At 37.8% G+C, this 16861-nt stretch overlaps 1 protein-coding gene across 1 annotated transcript in view; it reads right to left on the bottom strand.

Annotated features, from left to right (window-relative positions):
- shtn1 (shootin 1) overlaps nucleotides 1–16861 on the bottom strand; it is a 278814-nt gene that overhangs the window by 197119 nt on the left and 64834 nt on the right. Inside the window, exon 3 of the mRNA XM_028796007.2 lies at nucleotides 3460–3520. Within this exon, the coding sequence (XP_028651840.1) occupies nucleotides 3460–3520 (61 nt within the window). The remainder of the gene's footprint in view (nucleotides 1–3459; nucleotides 3521–16861) is intronic.

Below are 16861 nucleotides of genomic sequence, written 5' to 3'. Positions count from 1 at the left end.
TGCAAAATTGAAATATCATCAATCAATTAACTTATACAGTGATCCCTCACTATATCGCGCTTCGCATTTCGCGGCTTCACTCTATCGCGGATTTTATATGTAAGCATATTTAAATATATATCGCGGATTTTTTGCTGGTTCGCGGATTTCTGAGGACAATGGGTCTTTTAATTTCTGGTACATGCTTCCTCAGTTGGTTTGCCCAGTTGATTTCATACAAGGGACGCTATTGGCAGATGGCTGAGAAGCTACCCAACTTACTTTTCTCTCTCTCTCTCTTGCGCTGACTTTCTCTGATCCTGACGTAGGGGGTGTGAGCAGGGGGGCTGTTCGCAAACCTAGACGATACGGACGCTCGTCTAAAAATGCTGAAAGATTATCTTCACGTTGCTATCTTTTGTGCAGCTGCTTCCTGAAGCGACATGCTGCACGGTGCTTCGCATACTTAAAAGCTCGAAGGGCACGTATTGATTTTTGACTGTTTGTTTTTCTCTGGCTCTCTCTCCCCCTGCTCCTGACGGAGGGGGTGTGAGCTGCCGCCTTCAACAGCTTTGTACCGGCGGTGCTTCGCATACTTAAAAGCCAAACAGCCCTATTGATTTGTTTGCTTTCCTCTGTCTTTCTGACAGACTCTGCTCCTGATGCGCACTCCTTTGAAGAGGAAGATATGTTTGCATTCTTTTAATTGTGAGACAGAACTGTCATCTCTGTCTTGTCACGGAGCACAGTTTAAACTTTTGAAAAAGAGACAAATGTTTGTTTGCAGTGTTTGAATAACGTTCCTGTCTCTCTACAACCTCCTGTGTTTCTGCGCAAATCTGTGACCCAAGCATTACAATATAAAAATAACCATATAAACATATGGTTTCTACTTCGCGGATTTTCTTATTTCACGGGTGGCTCTGGAACGCAACCCCCGCAATGGAGGAGGGATTACTGTATATTATATTATTATATTTACATGTTATTTGCATTTACACATTTAGCAAATAAAATATACAGTTTTTTAAACACTAAAGCAAATTTATATTAATTTACCTAATATCTGCAGTAAACTGCTAGTTTTCTTTGGCATCATTTCTTAAAAGTGGGGAAAGTGAATTGAACAGGGGTTATTTACAGCTTCGCCTAGGGCAGTAAAAACACTAGACCTGAAGTTGCTGTCATTTTTTCCACTCAATGCTGATTTTGGTTATGTCCAAGAAATAAAAAGCTGATAAAGAGAGAAGACAGTTTCAAGAGAGATGTGAGCCAGAGTATAAGATTGTAATGAATTGTTACCTGTGAGTCTTGTTTGTAAAGATATGTGGCGGAACTTGTTTGTTGATATATTCCAGCTCTCGTCAGACATAAAATGTGTTATTTCTTTCTCTCAATAAAATTGACACCCCTGACATAAAAAAAATTCTAAATCAAGCACTGAATGTGTTAGTACATAATATAGATATGAAGTATGGTAGACAAAAAATGTAAGCAGTTTCTTCTGGTTTTCTAAAATATTCCTATAAATTTATCTTCCTATTGTTATCAAAGGCTTGACTTAATACTCTTCACAGAGAAAAGCAGCCAAATAAAAAAAATTCACATGAAGTAGTGAAATTTTAATGAGAAAGCTCCAGTGTGTTTGGTTGAGCATTAATCAGTATCCCTCACTCACACTGGTAGTTATTCATCACAAGTAATTATTAAGCAAATAAATGATCTGCATGAAACTGGCCCAGGTAGTGCAAGTACAGTCCTCAGATTTAAAAAGCAATATTTGTAATAATAATTTGGAGAAAATTTATTCACCAAACTAGGCTGTTTTAAATTCAACACCATGACTCCATGCTAAGGATTTGGGTAATATTACAAAAGTCTCAGAGGAGGTCCAAAACACTTGCAGTCAAACTGAATTTGTGAAGATTGTCAATGAAAGTCTGATGCTATTAAGATGACAGTATATTGCCTATACAATTTAGAATCACATAAATCAAGATTTATTCTGCCAACTCAGGGTGCAAGGCATGAAGAAACCAGCAGATCACCAGTCTAAACCAGGGCACATTCACTCACCCAACCATACGCAGTGTCATATATGTGAGAATTGTAATACTCAGTAAATCTTTTTTTATATTAAACATTCTTAAGTGATTTACATTAACATTTTGTGTTTCACAAAAAAATATATGTATTATGTGTGCAAACACACAATATCAGCTGGGGCCTTATGTATAAACGGTGCATACGCACAAAAATGTTGCGTACTCCCATTTCCACACTCAAATCGTGATGTATAAAACCTAAACTTGGCATAAAGCCACGCACATTTTCATTCTTAGCTCAAACCCTGGTGCACGCAAGTTCTCCACTCGGTTTTACAAACTGGCAGCACCCAGCGACAAAGCAGTGTTTTTGTTTCAGTGTGGTTTCCCTTTCTTTTTTTAGATCCACATCCCTGACGCAGCTTTATCATATACACTGAAATTAACCGCATATTGTTTATTAGTTTAAGGCATCGGATTGTAATTAACCTGTAACAATATAATGGTCCATGGAATAGCCAAACTATTCCAAATACCATAGCTGCTTTAGCGTTATTCCTCTCACAGCACCTTCTTCTTCTTCTTCTTCTTTCAGCTGCTCCCAATAATAAAAACACCTCCAGGATGGGCTGTTTGCTGCTCACTGATGACATTGTGCAGCTCCGGCAGCACCTCGCTAGCATTAGCATTTGTAAGAAGCTCAGACCGGATTAGTCAAAATAACTGCATTTGGAAAAAAACTGTTTAGGTGATGTGTTGTTTTATCTTTCACTATATGAAGGTGTTTGATGGAGCGTAGCCTTTTGTATAGGTGATGTCCTGGGTGAGTCAGATAAGTAATAATCTTTGTGGCACACTCCCTTACCCAGGACTCATAGCACACTGAAATGTGTGGTAAATTAGAGCCTACAATCTTTTCACAGGTTCTGATGGTGTGCTGCAGACTGGCCTTAGCCTGAAAGGAGGCAGCACCAAATCAGATAGTTACAGATGAGGTCAAATAGACTCAATGATGGCTGTGTAGAATTTGACCAATATTGCTTGAGGAAAATTGACTGTATCAGCTGATGCAAAAAGAACATTCTCTGATGGGCTTTCTTAATAATACATTGTGATCTTATTGTCCCACTTACGGTTTTAGAGAGCACTGTGCCCAGAAACTTAAATGACTCTGTTGTCCCAATGGCTGAGCCATTTATTGCAAGTTAAAGGTGAGCTGTTACATGAAATCAACAGTATATCATCCCCTGAGTTTTTTTAATGTTAAGGTTCAAATTATTATGGCTGCAAAACATTGTCAGATGTTCTAGCCAGCAGTGATATTTGGATCAGCAACATGCTCAATTTATGCCCAATTTACTTTTCAGATTGGACAAAGCTATTAACCTATTATTCTTGAAAGTAACAAGTACAGCAATACTATCAAATAACTTACCCCTCTCAAACTCTTTGAGTTGCTTGACAGCCTCATCTCTCTCATGTTGTATTTTTTCACACTGTGAACATACAAGAAAAAATATTTTACAGAAGGGTAGATAAAAATAATTTATTTAAGACAGGGATAGGTAATATGGCCAAGTAAGAATTCTATTTTTATAACAATAACATACAGGAAAATAATGCTTGATGCTAATGTACACCAAAGAAATCATTTTTCAATTAAAATTTAATGCAAAAAAAATGGAAAAAGAATCACAAGATTTCACCAAACCTTAGTTTATTTTATTTAAAGCAAAATACTTAAAAGCACACAAATAATAAATAAAACTGAATACAAAAATGTAATATTTGTATGCTTTCATCCTTAGCAGTGTACCTGACACTCCCAGTAAATTGCTATGTGGTAAAACATTGCTGTAAAGTGGCATTGTATTCTGTATATATGAGTCACAATCTACTTGTGTTTAATATGTTGGGAGCACAGAGAAACCACTCAAAATTGGGGTGCAAAGAGCTGTGAACGTTTCAGTCTTCATTCTGCTCTAGTGCTAGATATTGCCCAGAAGGAAAACTAGGTGTTCCAAGGACCCAAGACAGCCCAGATAATGCTGAAATTAGTGACAAGAAATGCCCCTTTCAGTCACATAATTTCAAGAAATTATAATAGAAGACCAGAAGAAAGCATGGAAGTTAATCTATGGTTATGTCACAGGATTGCACTATGGCTGACAGAATTGTCTGAACAACAAAAGGCACAATTAGAAAGAGAAGTTGTATCAACTAATACAGGAAGAACAAATTTAACCAATGAAGTAGGGGTCAGTATACAATGACAGTGAAACAGCCGCACACAAATTACAATGTGCAAAGTATGATCATGTCTTGAAATCCAGAATTTACTTCCACACTCTGATACAGATTTACCTTTCAGATTAAGACATAGACAGTTTTCTGCATTTTTATGACTATTGACAAGTCTGAAGGACAACCCTTAGATAACACCTTAGATAGCATTTTTTCTTTTTATATTCTCCTGTGTTTGGACATAGGCAACTATATGTAGCTCTCTCATGAGTCAAAATGAGCATCTGATTTGAAAGTAAGATTACAGATAGTCCTCAGGAAGGAAGATAAGTACCAGACTGTGAGAAGGTGTTTATTCGAAATGTTTTTATTGTGATCTATTTGATATCTGACAGTAGCAAATTTCAAAAATTTGAGATAGGCTGTTAATTAAAAATAAAAGAAGCTAGCAGCAGCATTCACCAATGTACCAGAATTGCTTTCTGAAGAGGGATCCTTGGGCACCATGCAGAATGGGGTCCACATGCTCTGTTCTCTGTAGTCCATTTGAATTAACTGATTTTTCTGCACTAAGATTTCCTCTGTAAGTGCTTGAGCAGCAGTCCACAATTTATCATGAACTCTGCCAGCTAGGCATTTATTTTGGTATATGACCATCAGACAGTATAGTCTGCCCTCTCTGACTGTAAAACCTTGTGGTACACACTGTCTTGTATTTACCCTGTTTTTTTGACATCCATTGAACACCCAACCTACTGGGAAGTGGGTCTTGCTTTGAATCGCCCTTCCTAAAACTGCAAGGTTTTTTGAGTTTTTTCTTGCCTTCTGGGGAGCTGTCAATAAAATGGGGCCTTTTAAAACCCTTTGAGGCATTCTTTGTGTGATTTTGGGCTAAATAAAAGTAAATTGTTGCTGTTGATGTACAACATCTGCTCAGGTCAAGACCAAAAAAAACTAAAGAAGTTGGTAAAGTCGTCAAAGTATAGTACTGGTACACATCTCCCATCTGGGAAAACCAGGCAGTATTTTTAAAACAACTCAGACGCCCTGCTGAATTGAGTTTTCTCCATGTTTCATTCTCTTAAAAGTTACACCCGTTAGCACTCACAACACCAGATTTTGATTTTTTCCCCCCCTCAGGTCATAAGCCTACTCAACAAGTTGTGAGGATTAACTAATGCAGAAGCATACCTGATGTGTTTTACATAATATTGTATACTGTCCACTATTTCATTTATTGTTTGTAATTTCTATTATACTGCTGTCACTATTCTGTAAAACAGCGTCTCTCAACTTTTAAGTATTTGCGACCCGAGTTCTCATAACGGTTTTAATCGTGCCTCCCTAACATTTTTTTTGAAACCCTAATTAAATTTATTCCTATATTTTTTGCTGCCGATACACCGCTACAAATTTAAAATTTTCCTATGAATACAGAAATTACGCTACATATAGCAACATTCGCGCCCCTTTTTTGTTACTTCAGTTTGAGAACCGCTGCTGTAAAAGGTAAAAAAATAGTATTATGCCATCTAACTTCAACTTAAACAAAAATCACACCATATAATGCTTGAAAAAATAAAATTAAGAAAAATTACAAATTTCTCAAAAACTACATCCAGGGATGTATTGACTCAATTATCAATTTATTAATTTTTCTTATTCACTGTTTTTCTGTTAATTGTTTATCTGCTAATTGGTTCCTTTAACTTATTTGTTTTAGTATTTATGTAATTATTTTGTTTGTTTATTGATTTACTTACTTCTAATAGTTTTGATTTTATTGTACAGCACATTGGTTTACACTTATGGTGTTTTTCAAATTGTGCTTTATAAATACATTTTGATTTGATTTGACTGTCAATATAATAAATGCTATAGTTCATGAATCTACTATCAGAAAAAGACTGAATGAGTACAGCTTTCATACGAGTATAGCTTCTCTCCAAAAACAGCACTGTTACATGGATTCTATTTTCCAAGTTGCATACTGTCCTCTGGGCTGAAGGGAACAAAACTGAGTTATTTTTGTTATATGCAACACTAATATAGATTATGACCAAAAGAACCCAATACTAACCATCAAGCACAATGGAGGATGAATTTGCAGCTAATTTGCAACCAAAGGAAATCCATGTTTTGGAATTACTGAATCCACCACAAAAGCCCCATCACACCAGAGTCCTCTGATAAGAAAATGACAGCTCATTTATCTACAGCCTGTCCATAACTAGATCACACAGAATGACAATAACAACAACACAAGTAAATTTAGAAGGACAATAATCTGAATAGTTGACTAAGAAATAGAAGAGCCCAGATCTCAGCCCCAATCAGACGCTGTGGCAGGACCATGAGACAGACGTAAATAAATGACTGAAGCAGTGTTGTAAAGAGGAGTCTGCAAAAACACAATGGCAGAGGCTAATAAATTTATACAGAAAATGATTACTTCAAGTAACTGCTTGGTAACTTCAGGTTAACAGTTCTACAAGCTACTGTATGAAGGGGTGTGCTTATTATTTGCACACGACGCAAGTTACTTTATTTCATGATAAAAAAAAACACAATATCAATCATTAAATAAAATGGGTTTGTGGTGTTTGTCTCCTGGGATTAGTCTCATATAATTTTAGTAATAAATTAAACAAATTCTGATATGTAAAATCATATTTTTAAACTTAAATGATATTAGATGTTTCTTGTACAATGTACTAAAGTGTTTTCGCTTAATTGACTATGTTAAAGTTGGAATTAGAAACTTTTGTACACTGCAAACTACTCATCTGAAGAGAAAAGGGACTGAAATAACGAAATGATGCCAAAGGAGAGGAAGTTTGAGTGAAAACGGCAATGCTGCCCAATGGCCATGTACAGAAAACAAACTGTGTAAGATAACCTGTTTCACTGACCATTAAAAAAATCTGCAGTTGCAGCAACTCTAAAGCTCCTAGGACATATGCTTTCATTGTGAGGTCCTCCTCCACCAGTTCTCTAGAAACTTGTCCTAAACAGCAATAGCATTTTGCTTTTCTTATCTGAAAGGCAAACTACCTAGCTCAGCTACAAATCAAGATAAATCTGGTAAAAAAACGGAGCCTTTAACTTCCTCTCTCGCATTTATTTGCACATTCAGAGAATAAAAGAGAATCTGGAAACCCTGCAGGCAAAATTAACCCAATCAGAATGTGTCAGTAATTATCAGTATAATAACATACATCATTGTTCATTTGGTAACTTTTTAATCATAATACAATGTTCATTCATATCTGTGTTAAAAATCACTCAATACTAATTGGCAAAGTCAATTTACTAAATAAATAAATAATATAAACTATTGATGTAATCACAACAGTAGTTACAATTCAAATCATCTTTGATTATTTGGAAGCTGTATTGTGCATCTGTTGCAAAACAAAACTAGGCCGAGTGCAAACAGAACATAACAGGCAATTTGCATAACAGGAACTGAGGAGAGGCTCTGAGTGGAAACAATGGGCAAGGGCAAGAGCTGAAACCAGAAATGAAAAACAGGCTTTATTTCCTAAAGTACTAAATATGTTTAGCACAAGTACTTTCAACAGCTTGCAGTCCATCACACAGCTGTACATGAAATTAAAAATAACATCTGTTTATAGTTAGAGATAATTTTCATCTGCTTGCCACAACAGGCTCACATACTGCTTGAGACTGCATTAAATGAGAGTATTGAATATGAATCCCTAACAGTCAACAAGTTATTAATACACAGACTGAGTTTTTATTAATGAGCAAAAGAAACGTACAAAAGTTCCAGGAGAAAACACTGAAATGGGACTTTAACCATTTATGTATTGAGGAGTACAACATTATAATAGCTGATGCTTTTTTTGTTATTAAGATTAAAATAAATTATTATAACATTAAAACAACTTAGACAACAACAAGCCATTCAGCCCAACAAAGCTCACCAATCCTATCCACTTAATTCCTCCAATGTAACATCAAGTCGAGTTTTGAAGGTCCCTAAAAATTCTACTGTCTACCACATTACTTGGTCATGTGTCCAAGGTTCTCTGTATGAAGAAAAACCTAATGTCTGTATGAAATTTACCCTTAACAAGTTCCTAACTATGCCCTTGGTTACTGTTGAATTCATTTTAAAGTAACAGCCTCAATCTGCTGGACTAATTCCCTTCATACTTTTAAACACTTCAATCAGATCTCCTCTTAATCTCATTTTGCTTAAACTGAAAAGGCTCAGCTCTTTTAATGTTTCCTCATACTTCATACCGTGCAGTCCTGGAATCAGCACAGCTGCTCTTCTCTGGATTTTCTCTAGAGCTGGATCAAAACTGAACACGGTACTCCAGATGAGGCCTCACCAGTGTGTTATTAAGCTTAAGCATAGCCTTCTTGGACTTACATTTCACACATCAGGACATTACATACCCTTACATTTTGTTAGCCTGCTTAATGGCATCTGAAGACTGTCTGGATGGCAGGGCTTGAAATTCATTTTTGAAATTGAGGGTAAACCTCACTTAAATTTAACACAAGGGGCATTTAAGACTTTGTGGGGGGAATGAGGGTCAAAAACCCACAGTTTAAAAAGAAATTTGATATCAATATTTCAGGCATTTTTAAATGTCATAACTTATTCTTTCAGATATTTACAGTAGTTTATGAAATTTTGAGTAGATAAAGTTATCATCCAATCCTTCAAATAATTTGTTATGTCTGCTATTTTAACTTTAAATAACTTGTTTGTTTTATATGTAGAGATTTCCACTCATATTTAGTCAAAAAAGCCAGACTTTCCATGGAAAAATTGCATCAGTATAGTAAAACAAAACAATCTACAGAATGCAAAAAAAATGCTAAGACAAAAATGTATTTTTTAGATTTGTTTCACCCATAGCATACTGTTTTTTCCTGTCAGAGTATAATTAACTGTAGGTTTAAGACAGATGAGCAGGAGGTAAGTGTAAATGTAGTCAATTTAAGAAATTTTAGACATTTAGTTGAAAAATAGCTAAAATATTCATAGCTTAGGTAGCAAAGTAGTGCACAATGATCAGCACTGCCACTTTACAGATCCAGTATACTACATTAAAATCCAGCACCTCATTGTCTGCATGGAGTTTGCATGTTCACCATGTGTCTCTATGCTGTTCTTCTGGGTACTTCAGTTAACCTCCTACCTTTTCAAAGTCATGCAGGTTTGGTTGATTGGTTCCAGTGCAATTTACTGTCCATGGCTTTTTTCCTGAATTGTGCCCACTGCTGCCAGGACAGACTCATGCTCCTTGTTTCTCTGAATTGGAGTGTGACTATAATTATTATTAGTTTGCCAGTGAACATAAGATTACCATGAACTGCTGACAAAGCAAAATGATGTTTCTAAAAACACTATAAACTCACTTCAAAGTGGAAAGCAGCTGGCCCTGATGGCAACCTAATGAAATTTTATAAAAAAAACAAAAAACTCAAATAAGTTAGCTCTACTATTATTAGTAATGTTTATAAACACTAAAGACAACAAAATTCTACCTCAGACCTTTCGTCAAGTATTAATTTCTGTCTTTCCTAAGAAAAATAAAGACTTACTACAAGGTGCATCATACAGACCAATATCACTCCTGAATAATGACATTAAGATACTCTCCAAAGTTCTAGCTAGAAGGACTGAGAAATGCTGCCTTAGGTAATATCACAAGAACAAACAGGATTTATTAAAGGCAGACACTCAGTTTATAATCTCAACATTTGTTTAATATAATATATTCACCCCTTAAATCTAACACCCCAGAGATCTTACTGTCTTTGGATGCAGAAAAAGCATTTGATATGTTTGAATGGGATTACCTATTCACCACATTGCACAAATTTGGGTTTGGCCCAAATATATGTTCATGGATCAAATTACCTCTATACTAGTCCTGAAGCTTCATTTCATATTAACAACATTATTTCAGACTACTTCAAACTAGAACGCTATACTCAGCAAGGGTGTCCCCTATCACCATTGCTTTTTACAATTGCCGTTGAGCCATTGACTGTTTACTTTTGAAATGCATTACAGATATAGGGGAATTTCAGTGAAGGACTTGAACAGAAAATATCACTATATGCAAATGATATGGTACTGTATATATTGTATCTGACCCACAAAATTGCTAGTAGTCCTAAAAGTGCTAGCAGATTTTCAAAAGATATCTGGACTCAAAATTAATTTGAGTAAAAGTGTGCTTTTTCCAGTGAACTCTCTAGCACACAATACTAGACTGGACACCTTCCAATTTATCTTTCCAATTTATCTAGTGCTGGCTGGGATTGGCTCCAGCAGACCCCCGTGACCCTGTATTAGGATATAACGGGTTGGATAATAACTGACTGACTGACCTCAACTAACCTACTCATATGCCTCCCCAACATATTGGTGCCCCTCCAGTTCAAATGTAACCCATCATGTTGGAACAGGTCCCATTTGTTCCAAAAGAGTCCCATTGGCCCATAAACATATATTTTTCCATCCTACACAAAGATTTGAGCCACAGATTAAACCTTCTAATCTGCTCAATCTTACCTGGACAGGCACATGACAACAGGTTGAACTTCAGAAAAAACTACCCTGTCAGTTCTGCTCCTCAGCCTGGCACCTAAATATTTTAAGTCTGGACTGCAGAACTGAAAGATTACTCTTATGTATGTAATTTTTTCCAACATGGATAATGTACAGCTGGATCCACCCCTGCTCTGGCCAAGAGCCTATCAACTCTTCCTTGGAGATCACTAATTTGTGCACCCAGAAGGCAACACACTGTGCAAAACTCTCTGTCTCTGGAGCAAACATGCACTTCAGTCCCCCACTATCCCAACCTATGTTTTTCTAGGGATTGGTTTTGAGGCAGTCCGTTGAGGTTCCTCATGCATGCCTACCTCAGCGTGTCCAGAGAGACCATCCAGCTCCACAAGGACCTGAAAATGGTTTGACACTTTCAATTCTGGGGTTGATGCCTCCAGACAGTGCGCACCCTCTGCCTTGCAACTGTGACCCACCTATCCCTACATACAGTGCATCTGGAAAGTATTCACAGCGCATCACTTTTTCCACATTTTGTTATGTTACAGCCTTATTCCAAAATGGATTAAATTCATTTTTTTCCTCAGAATTCTACACACAACACCCCATAATGACAACGTGAAAAAAATTTACTTGAGGGTTTTGCAAATTTATTAAAAATAAAAAAATTGAGAAAGCACATGTACACAAGTATTCACAGCCTTTGCCATGAAGCTCGAAATTGAACACAGGTGCATCCTGTTTCCCCTGATCATCCTTGAGATGTTTCTGCAGCTTAATTGGAGTCCACCTGTGGTAAATTCAGTTGACTGGACATGCTTTGGAAAGGCACACACCTGTCTATAGAAGGTCCCACAGTTGATAGTTCATGTCAGAGCACAAACCAAGCATGAAGTCAAAGGAATTGTCTGTAGACCTCTGAGACAGGATTGTCTCGAGGCACATATCTGGGGAAGGTTACAGAAAAATTTCTGCTGCTTTGAAGGTCCCAATGAGCACAGTGGCCTCCATCATCTGTAAGTGGAAGAAGTTCGAAACCACCAGGACTCTTCCTAGAGATGGCCGGCCATCTAAACTGAGCGATCGGGGGAGAAGGGCCTTAGTCAGAGAGGTGACCAAGAATCCGATGGTCACTCTGTCAGAGCTCCAGAGGTCCTCTGTGGAGAGAGGAGAACCTTCCAGAAGGACAACCATCTCTACAGCAATCCACCAATCAGGCCTGTATGGTAGAGTGGCCAGACGGAAGCCACTCCTTAGTAAAAGGCACATGGCAGCCCACCTGGAGTTTGCCAAAGGCACCTGAAGGACTCTCAGACCATGAGAAATAAAATTCTCTGGTCTGATGAGACAAAGATTGAACTCTTTGGTGTGAATGCCAGGCGTCACGTTTGGAGTAAACCTGGCACCATCCCTACAGTGAAGCACTGGTGGCAGCATCATGCTGTGGGGATGTTTTTCAGCAGCAGGAACTGGGAGACTAGTCAGGATAAAGGGAAAGATGACTGCAGCAATGTACAGAGACATCCTGGATGAAAACCTGCTCCAGAGCGCTCTTGACCTCAGACTGGGGCAACGGTTCATCTTTCAGCAGGACAACGACCCTAAGCACACAGCCAAGATATCAAAGGAGTGGCTCCAGGAAAACTCTGTGAATGTCCTTGAGTGGCCCAGCCAGAGCCCAGACTTGAATCCAATTGAACATCTCTGGAGAGATCTTAAAATGGCTGTGCACCAACGCTTCCCATCCAACCTGATGGAGCTTGAGAGGTGCTGCAAAGAGGAATTGGCGAAACTGGCCAAGGATAGGTGTGCCAAGCTTGTGGCATCATATTCAACAAGACTTGAGGCTGTAATTGCTGCCAAAGGTGCATCGACAAAGTATTGAGCAAAGGCTGTGAATACTTATGTACATGGGATTTCTCAGTTTTTTTATTTTTAATAAATTTGCAAAAACCTCAAGTAAACTTTTTTCACGTTGTCATTATGGAGTGTTATGTGCAGAATTCTGAGGAAAAAATGAATTTAATCCATTTTGGAATAAGGCTGTAACATAACAAAATGTGGAAAAAGTGAAGCGCTGTGAATACTTTCTGGATGCACTGTATCTTGTCTGGAGTCTCCTCCCACGCAATCTTAGGGGTGCACACATATCTCTAAAGGACACCTGGGCCAGGTCTGCCAATTCTCTATTACAGCACAGACCAGCCAACTCCTCCTCCAGTTCAGCGACCCTGACCTTGAGTTGCTCTATCAGATGACATCGACTGTAGATGTTGCCTTCAGGAAGGACTTATTCCTCCAAAAAATTCTACAAAAAGTACAGCAACCAACAGGGCTTGCATTGCACTGGCCTCATTTATAAAATTTGGCTTTGCATTGCTAAACTGCTTAAATCATTGTACTAAATTTAAATGATTTAACTTAAATTAGTACATTAATAAATTAATAGAATAATGAGCTACTGGAGTTATTTACCCCTTTCTGGCCCCTTAAGCTTCTGTAATACTTTCCGCATCGACTGCCTGCTGTATGTCTTTTACAGAAGTTATTAAACTTTACTTTTTCCCTGTCTGTTTTCTTATCTTTACATCCCTACTAATACTTCCTTAGTTAGAATTTCCAGAGTTACACTTTCTATTAATGAACCCTTATACTGTTGCACTCGTTACTTGCACAAGCTTTCCCAACTGCTAGGACCTGTCATATTTAGTTCAATTTTCTACACCCTACTTCCTTCTTACTGAGAAAACTCACTTACCGATATCAGACACTAGTTATTTCTTTATTCACTTGTCTGCTTTTACTGCTGCTTGTACCTGATCAGCGCTGTCTTGCTACATGCCTATTTACATACTGCGGAGCCCCTCTCTTAACTGTTTTGATGTCAGCTGCCCTACCTGTATTTAAAATAAATGTTTTTTTCCTAAGGAATGACCGTGTACATCTTTGCTTTCTACTAGCGCTAGAGCTGCTAGTAGAGTGGTAAATGGGGCTCTGTTGATCTATTCCTTAAGTTCTTCCCACGAAGACACTGCTGTTACTTTAAACTATTTGACGCTACGACACAGGTTGTTTACTTGCAGAAAGTTGCGGCTCTGTTCCCTGCCTTGCCTAGCCAACACTTGTTCTTAATACAAGTAACAAGAACAAGTACATATAATGAGCAACTTCCCAAACCGTTCTCCAAACACTACTGTGCAGGCACAAAAAAAATCAAAAATATCTCAAGGAAAAAATCTTTAAATATTTCAGCATGGCTTGGCAAAATTTGTGTTTTAACTCTCACACACCAGTAGCATGATACCTCGGTACTTCTTCCAATTCAACTTGGAAGGATGACGTTAGTACATCAGCATATTTTTTTGAATCACGCGTAAAATCAATAATAGCTGGTCCCCACTGTGGAAAAACAGCAATTAATAACCAATATTCAGGAAGACATTACAACCAACCATGTTTCATGTGTGTAGAAGCATAACTCATCACAGTAAATATTGTGTAAATGAATAATTCATAAATACAGTGTTCCCATGAATAAGTTAATATCCAATAAATAACAATAAATAATCTGTCAACACCAAGGATAAAACCAGAGCCTTTGAAATTATTCCCCAGTACATCTCTCTCTCTCTCTCTCTCTCTGTGTCATCTCGCGTTGCTCAGGTATTATAAGGTGTGCTTAGGAAGGCTAAGAAACTGGCGACTGCAGTCCATAAAATGACTCCTGTCCTAGCCATCTTCTGTCGGCATCAGCCGGGACGCTCAAAGCATGTCTACCTCATCCTGCCACCCCTGAAGCATTTGATCTTTCCTGCTTCTAAGTTCAACAGGACCAGTCTGATCCATTCCTGGAGCACCACTACCTATGCTCATCAATGGGGCTTGCACAACCACTCATCACTTTCCACCTGCACTGGCTCCAAGTCGATCCTACTCTTTTCTTCTCCTGATTTCTTTCCTCTCAATTCCCTTGTTCCTGATCTTTTATCCCAAGTGAGTACAGGTGCGCAAAATGACCCGTGGACCCTAGATGAGGGGTAGCTGCACTAATAATACATTTTAATTATACAGCTCTTTTGCACACTTTAGTCTAATCAGCAAATTCTCCTCATCAAGAGTTCTGTGGTTGCACAGCTATCCTCCTGTACACCTACACTCATGGGGTCTACACTACTTCACTCTTTTTATCATAATCTAAAAACCTTGCGCTGCCACAGATTCCTAGGGGTGCTTTGCCACAGAGAACAGACTGATGTCTCATCCAAGTGTGATTAGAACTTGCAGAAAAGTCTGGAGGCCAGATGTCCCAGGTGCTGCAACATGTCCAGTGTCTGTTGGAGGTTTTCAAAATGCCAGGAATGATAACACTTTTTTAACTTTAGGATAAAACTATCATGGTATAATAAACCAGTCAATTTCTAACTGGGAGCTTCACCACCTTTCCTCTAGAGCTCTTGCAAAACAAAAACTTTTCTTGTTATTTCTCTTGGTAGTGCCAAAAAAATTCTTTCTCATGGATTAATATAGCCAAAGAATAAAATCAATGTATAGTAAAAAAGAAAAGGAAGCACTAAAAACACAGTGATAATAGAATATAGTATATGAAATAATATTTTTTTATAAGGAGGCCATTTTGACAGTGCAGACCTTAAACAATACAAAGACCACTATTATTCTTCACTACTGCCTACATATGGCTGTTGGTCTGGTTCTGAATTTTTTTCCCCAGTGATCAAGAACTCCAAAAATGGCATTAAATGTATATTGATCATCAAAATAAAAGTTAGTTTTTAAAATGTTATCCAAAGAAACACAGCATTGGGCTCAAGTTTACATCCACAAATTCAGCTATAATCAATCAGTGAGCACGGTGTTCCAATGTATTGGCACATGTTTAACATAGGAAGCAGGAACTACAAAATTTCAGTGAAATGGAACAATATTTACTAGTAAAAAATCTGCACAGAAAAACTTCAATGAGTCCTACCATATTTAATGTCTTCACAGTATTATCAGGAAAATTCTCAAAAATTCATCTCAATTCATGTCCACCTTTCAGATACATTTTTAGAAACAAAAAAAAAAAAAATCAGATCATAAGAATATGGCAGATGTGCTGTAACAGGAACATTTTATTAGCTAAAAATGTGTTAATGGAGACAGTGGTGAGTTCTGGGGCATAACCAATTAACATAAACCATTTCTTAAATGTAATGGGATGTTGTTCTTTATCAATCCCATTAATAAAATCAGTCCATTTTTATGAAAAATGCCTGGTTTACTGCTTGACCACTTAGTATAAACTTATTAATGAGTTTCTGAATGTCAAATAGCATTATTAACGCATGACTTGCAATGTTGTTTTATGACGAGCCAAAAAGAGTTTTTCTGAAACATGTGGAGGTTTTCAAAAACTTTGATATCTAGCCTATATTTTGTCGTGCATCGGATTCAGTGGGTTGGAAAATGGATGGATGGATGTTTATCTGGGGACCACCTTCCAGGCTCTGACAAGGTAAGCAATACCACCCTGGGATGAGAGGGAGCGCTGACACCATGTTCTTGTTTCTTCCACGCAATCAGTAAAAAACACCCAAGAGAGACAACTGATCCCACCTCCTTACTAAGAAGCTCCACCCCTTCCAGTCTTCAGAGTATAAGAGTAGCTTGTTCCCGGTAGGTGGCGTCAGATGCTAACCATATATTATATATATTATATATTATATATTATATATATTGTGGAGACTGGCTTGGACACAGACAGGCAGACAGGTTCATGTCACCCAACACACGTTTATTATACATTAATATTTACAGTAAAGTGCACAATCCAGTGCCAAAGCACCATTCACCCTTTCAAGTCCTTGGCCACAACACAATGCCTTTCTCTCTCTCTGGTCCGCCTCCACTCCTCTCCAACACGCTTTGTCTTCTTCCTCCCGACTCTCGCCCTCACTGGAGGGAGGCGGCCCCTTTTATATGCCTCGGATGGGCTCCAGGTGCATCCTCGGGGTCTCTATAGCCACAC

Source organism: Erpetoichthys calabaricus, chromosome 2 (assembly GCF_900747795.2).
Source record: "Erpetoichthys calabaricus chromosome 2, fErpCal1.3, whole genome shotgun sequence".
NCBI lineage: Eukaryota > Metazoa > Chordata > Cladistia > Polypteriformes > Polypteridae > Erpetoichthys > Erpetoichthys calabaricus.
This window is presented reverse-complemented; position numbering and strand designations above follow the sequence as displayed.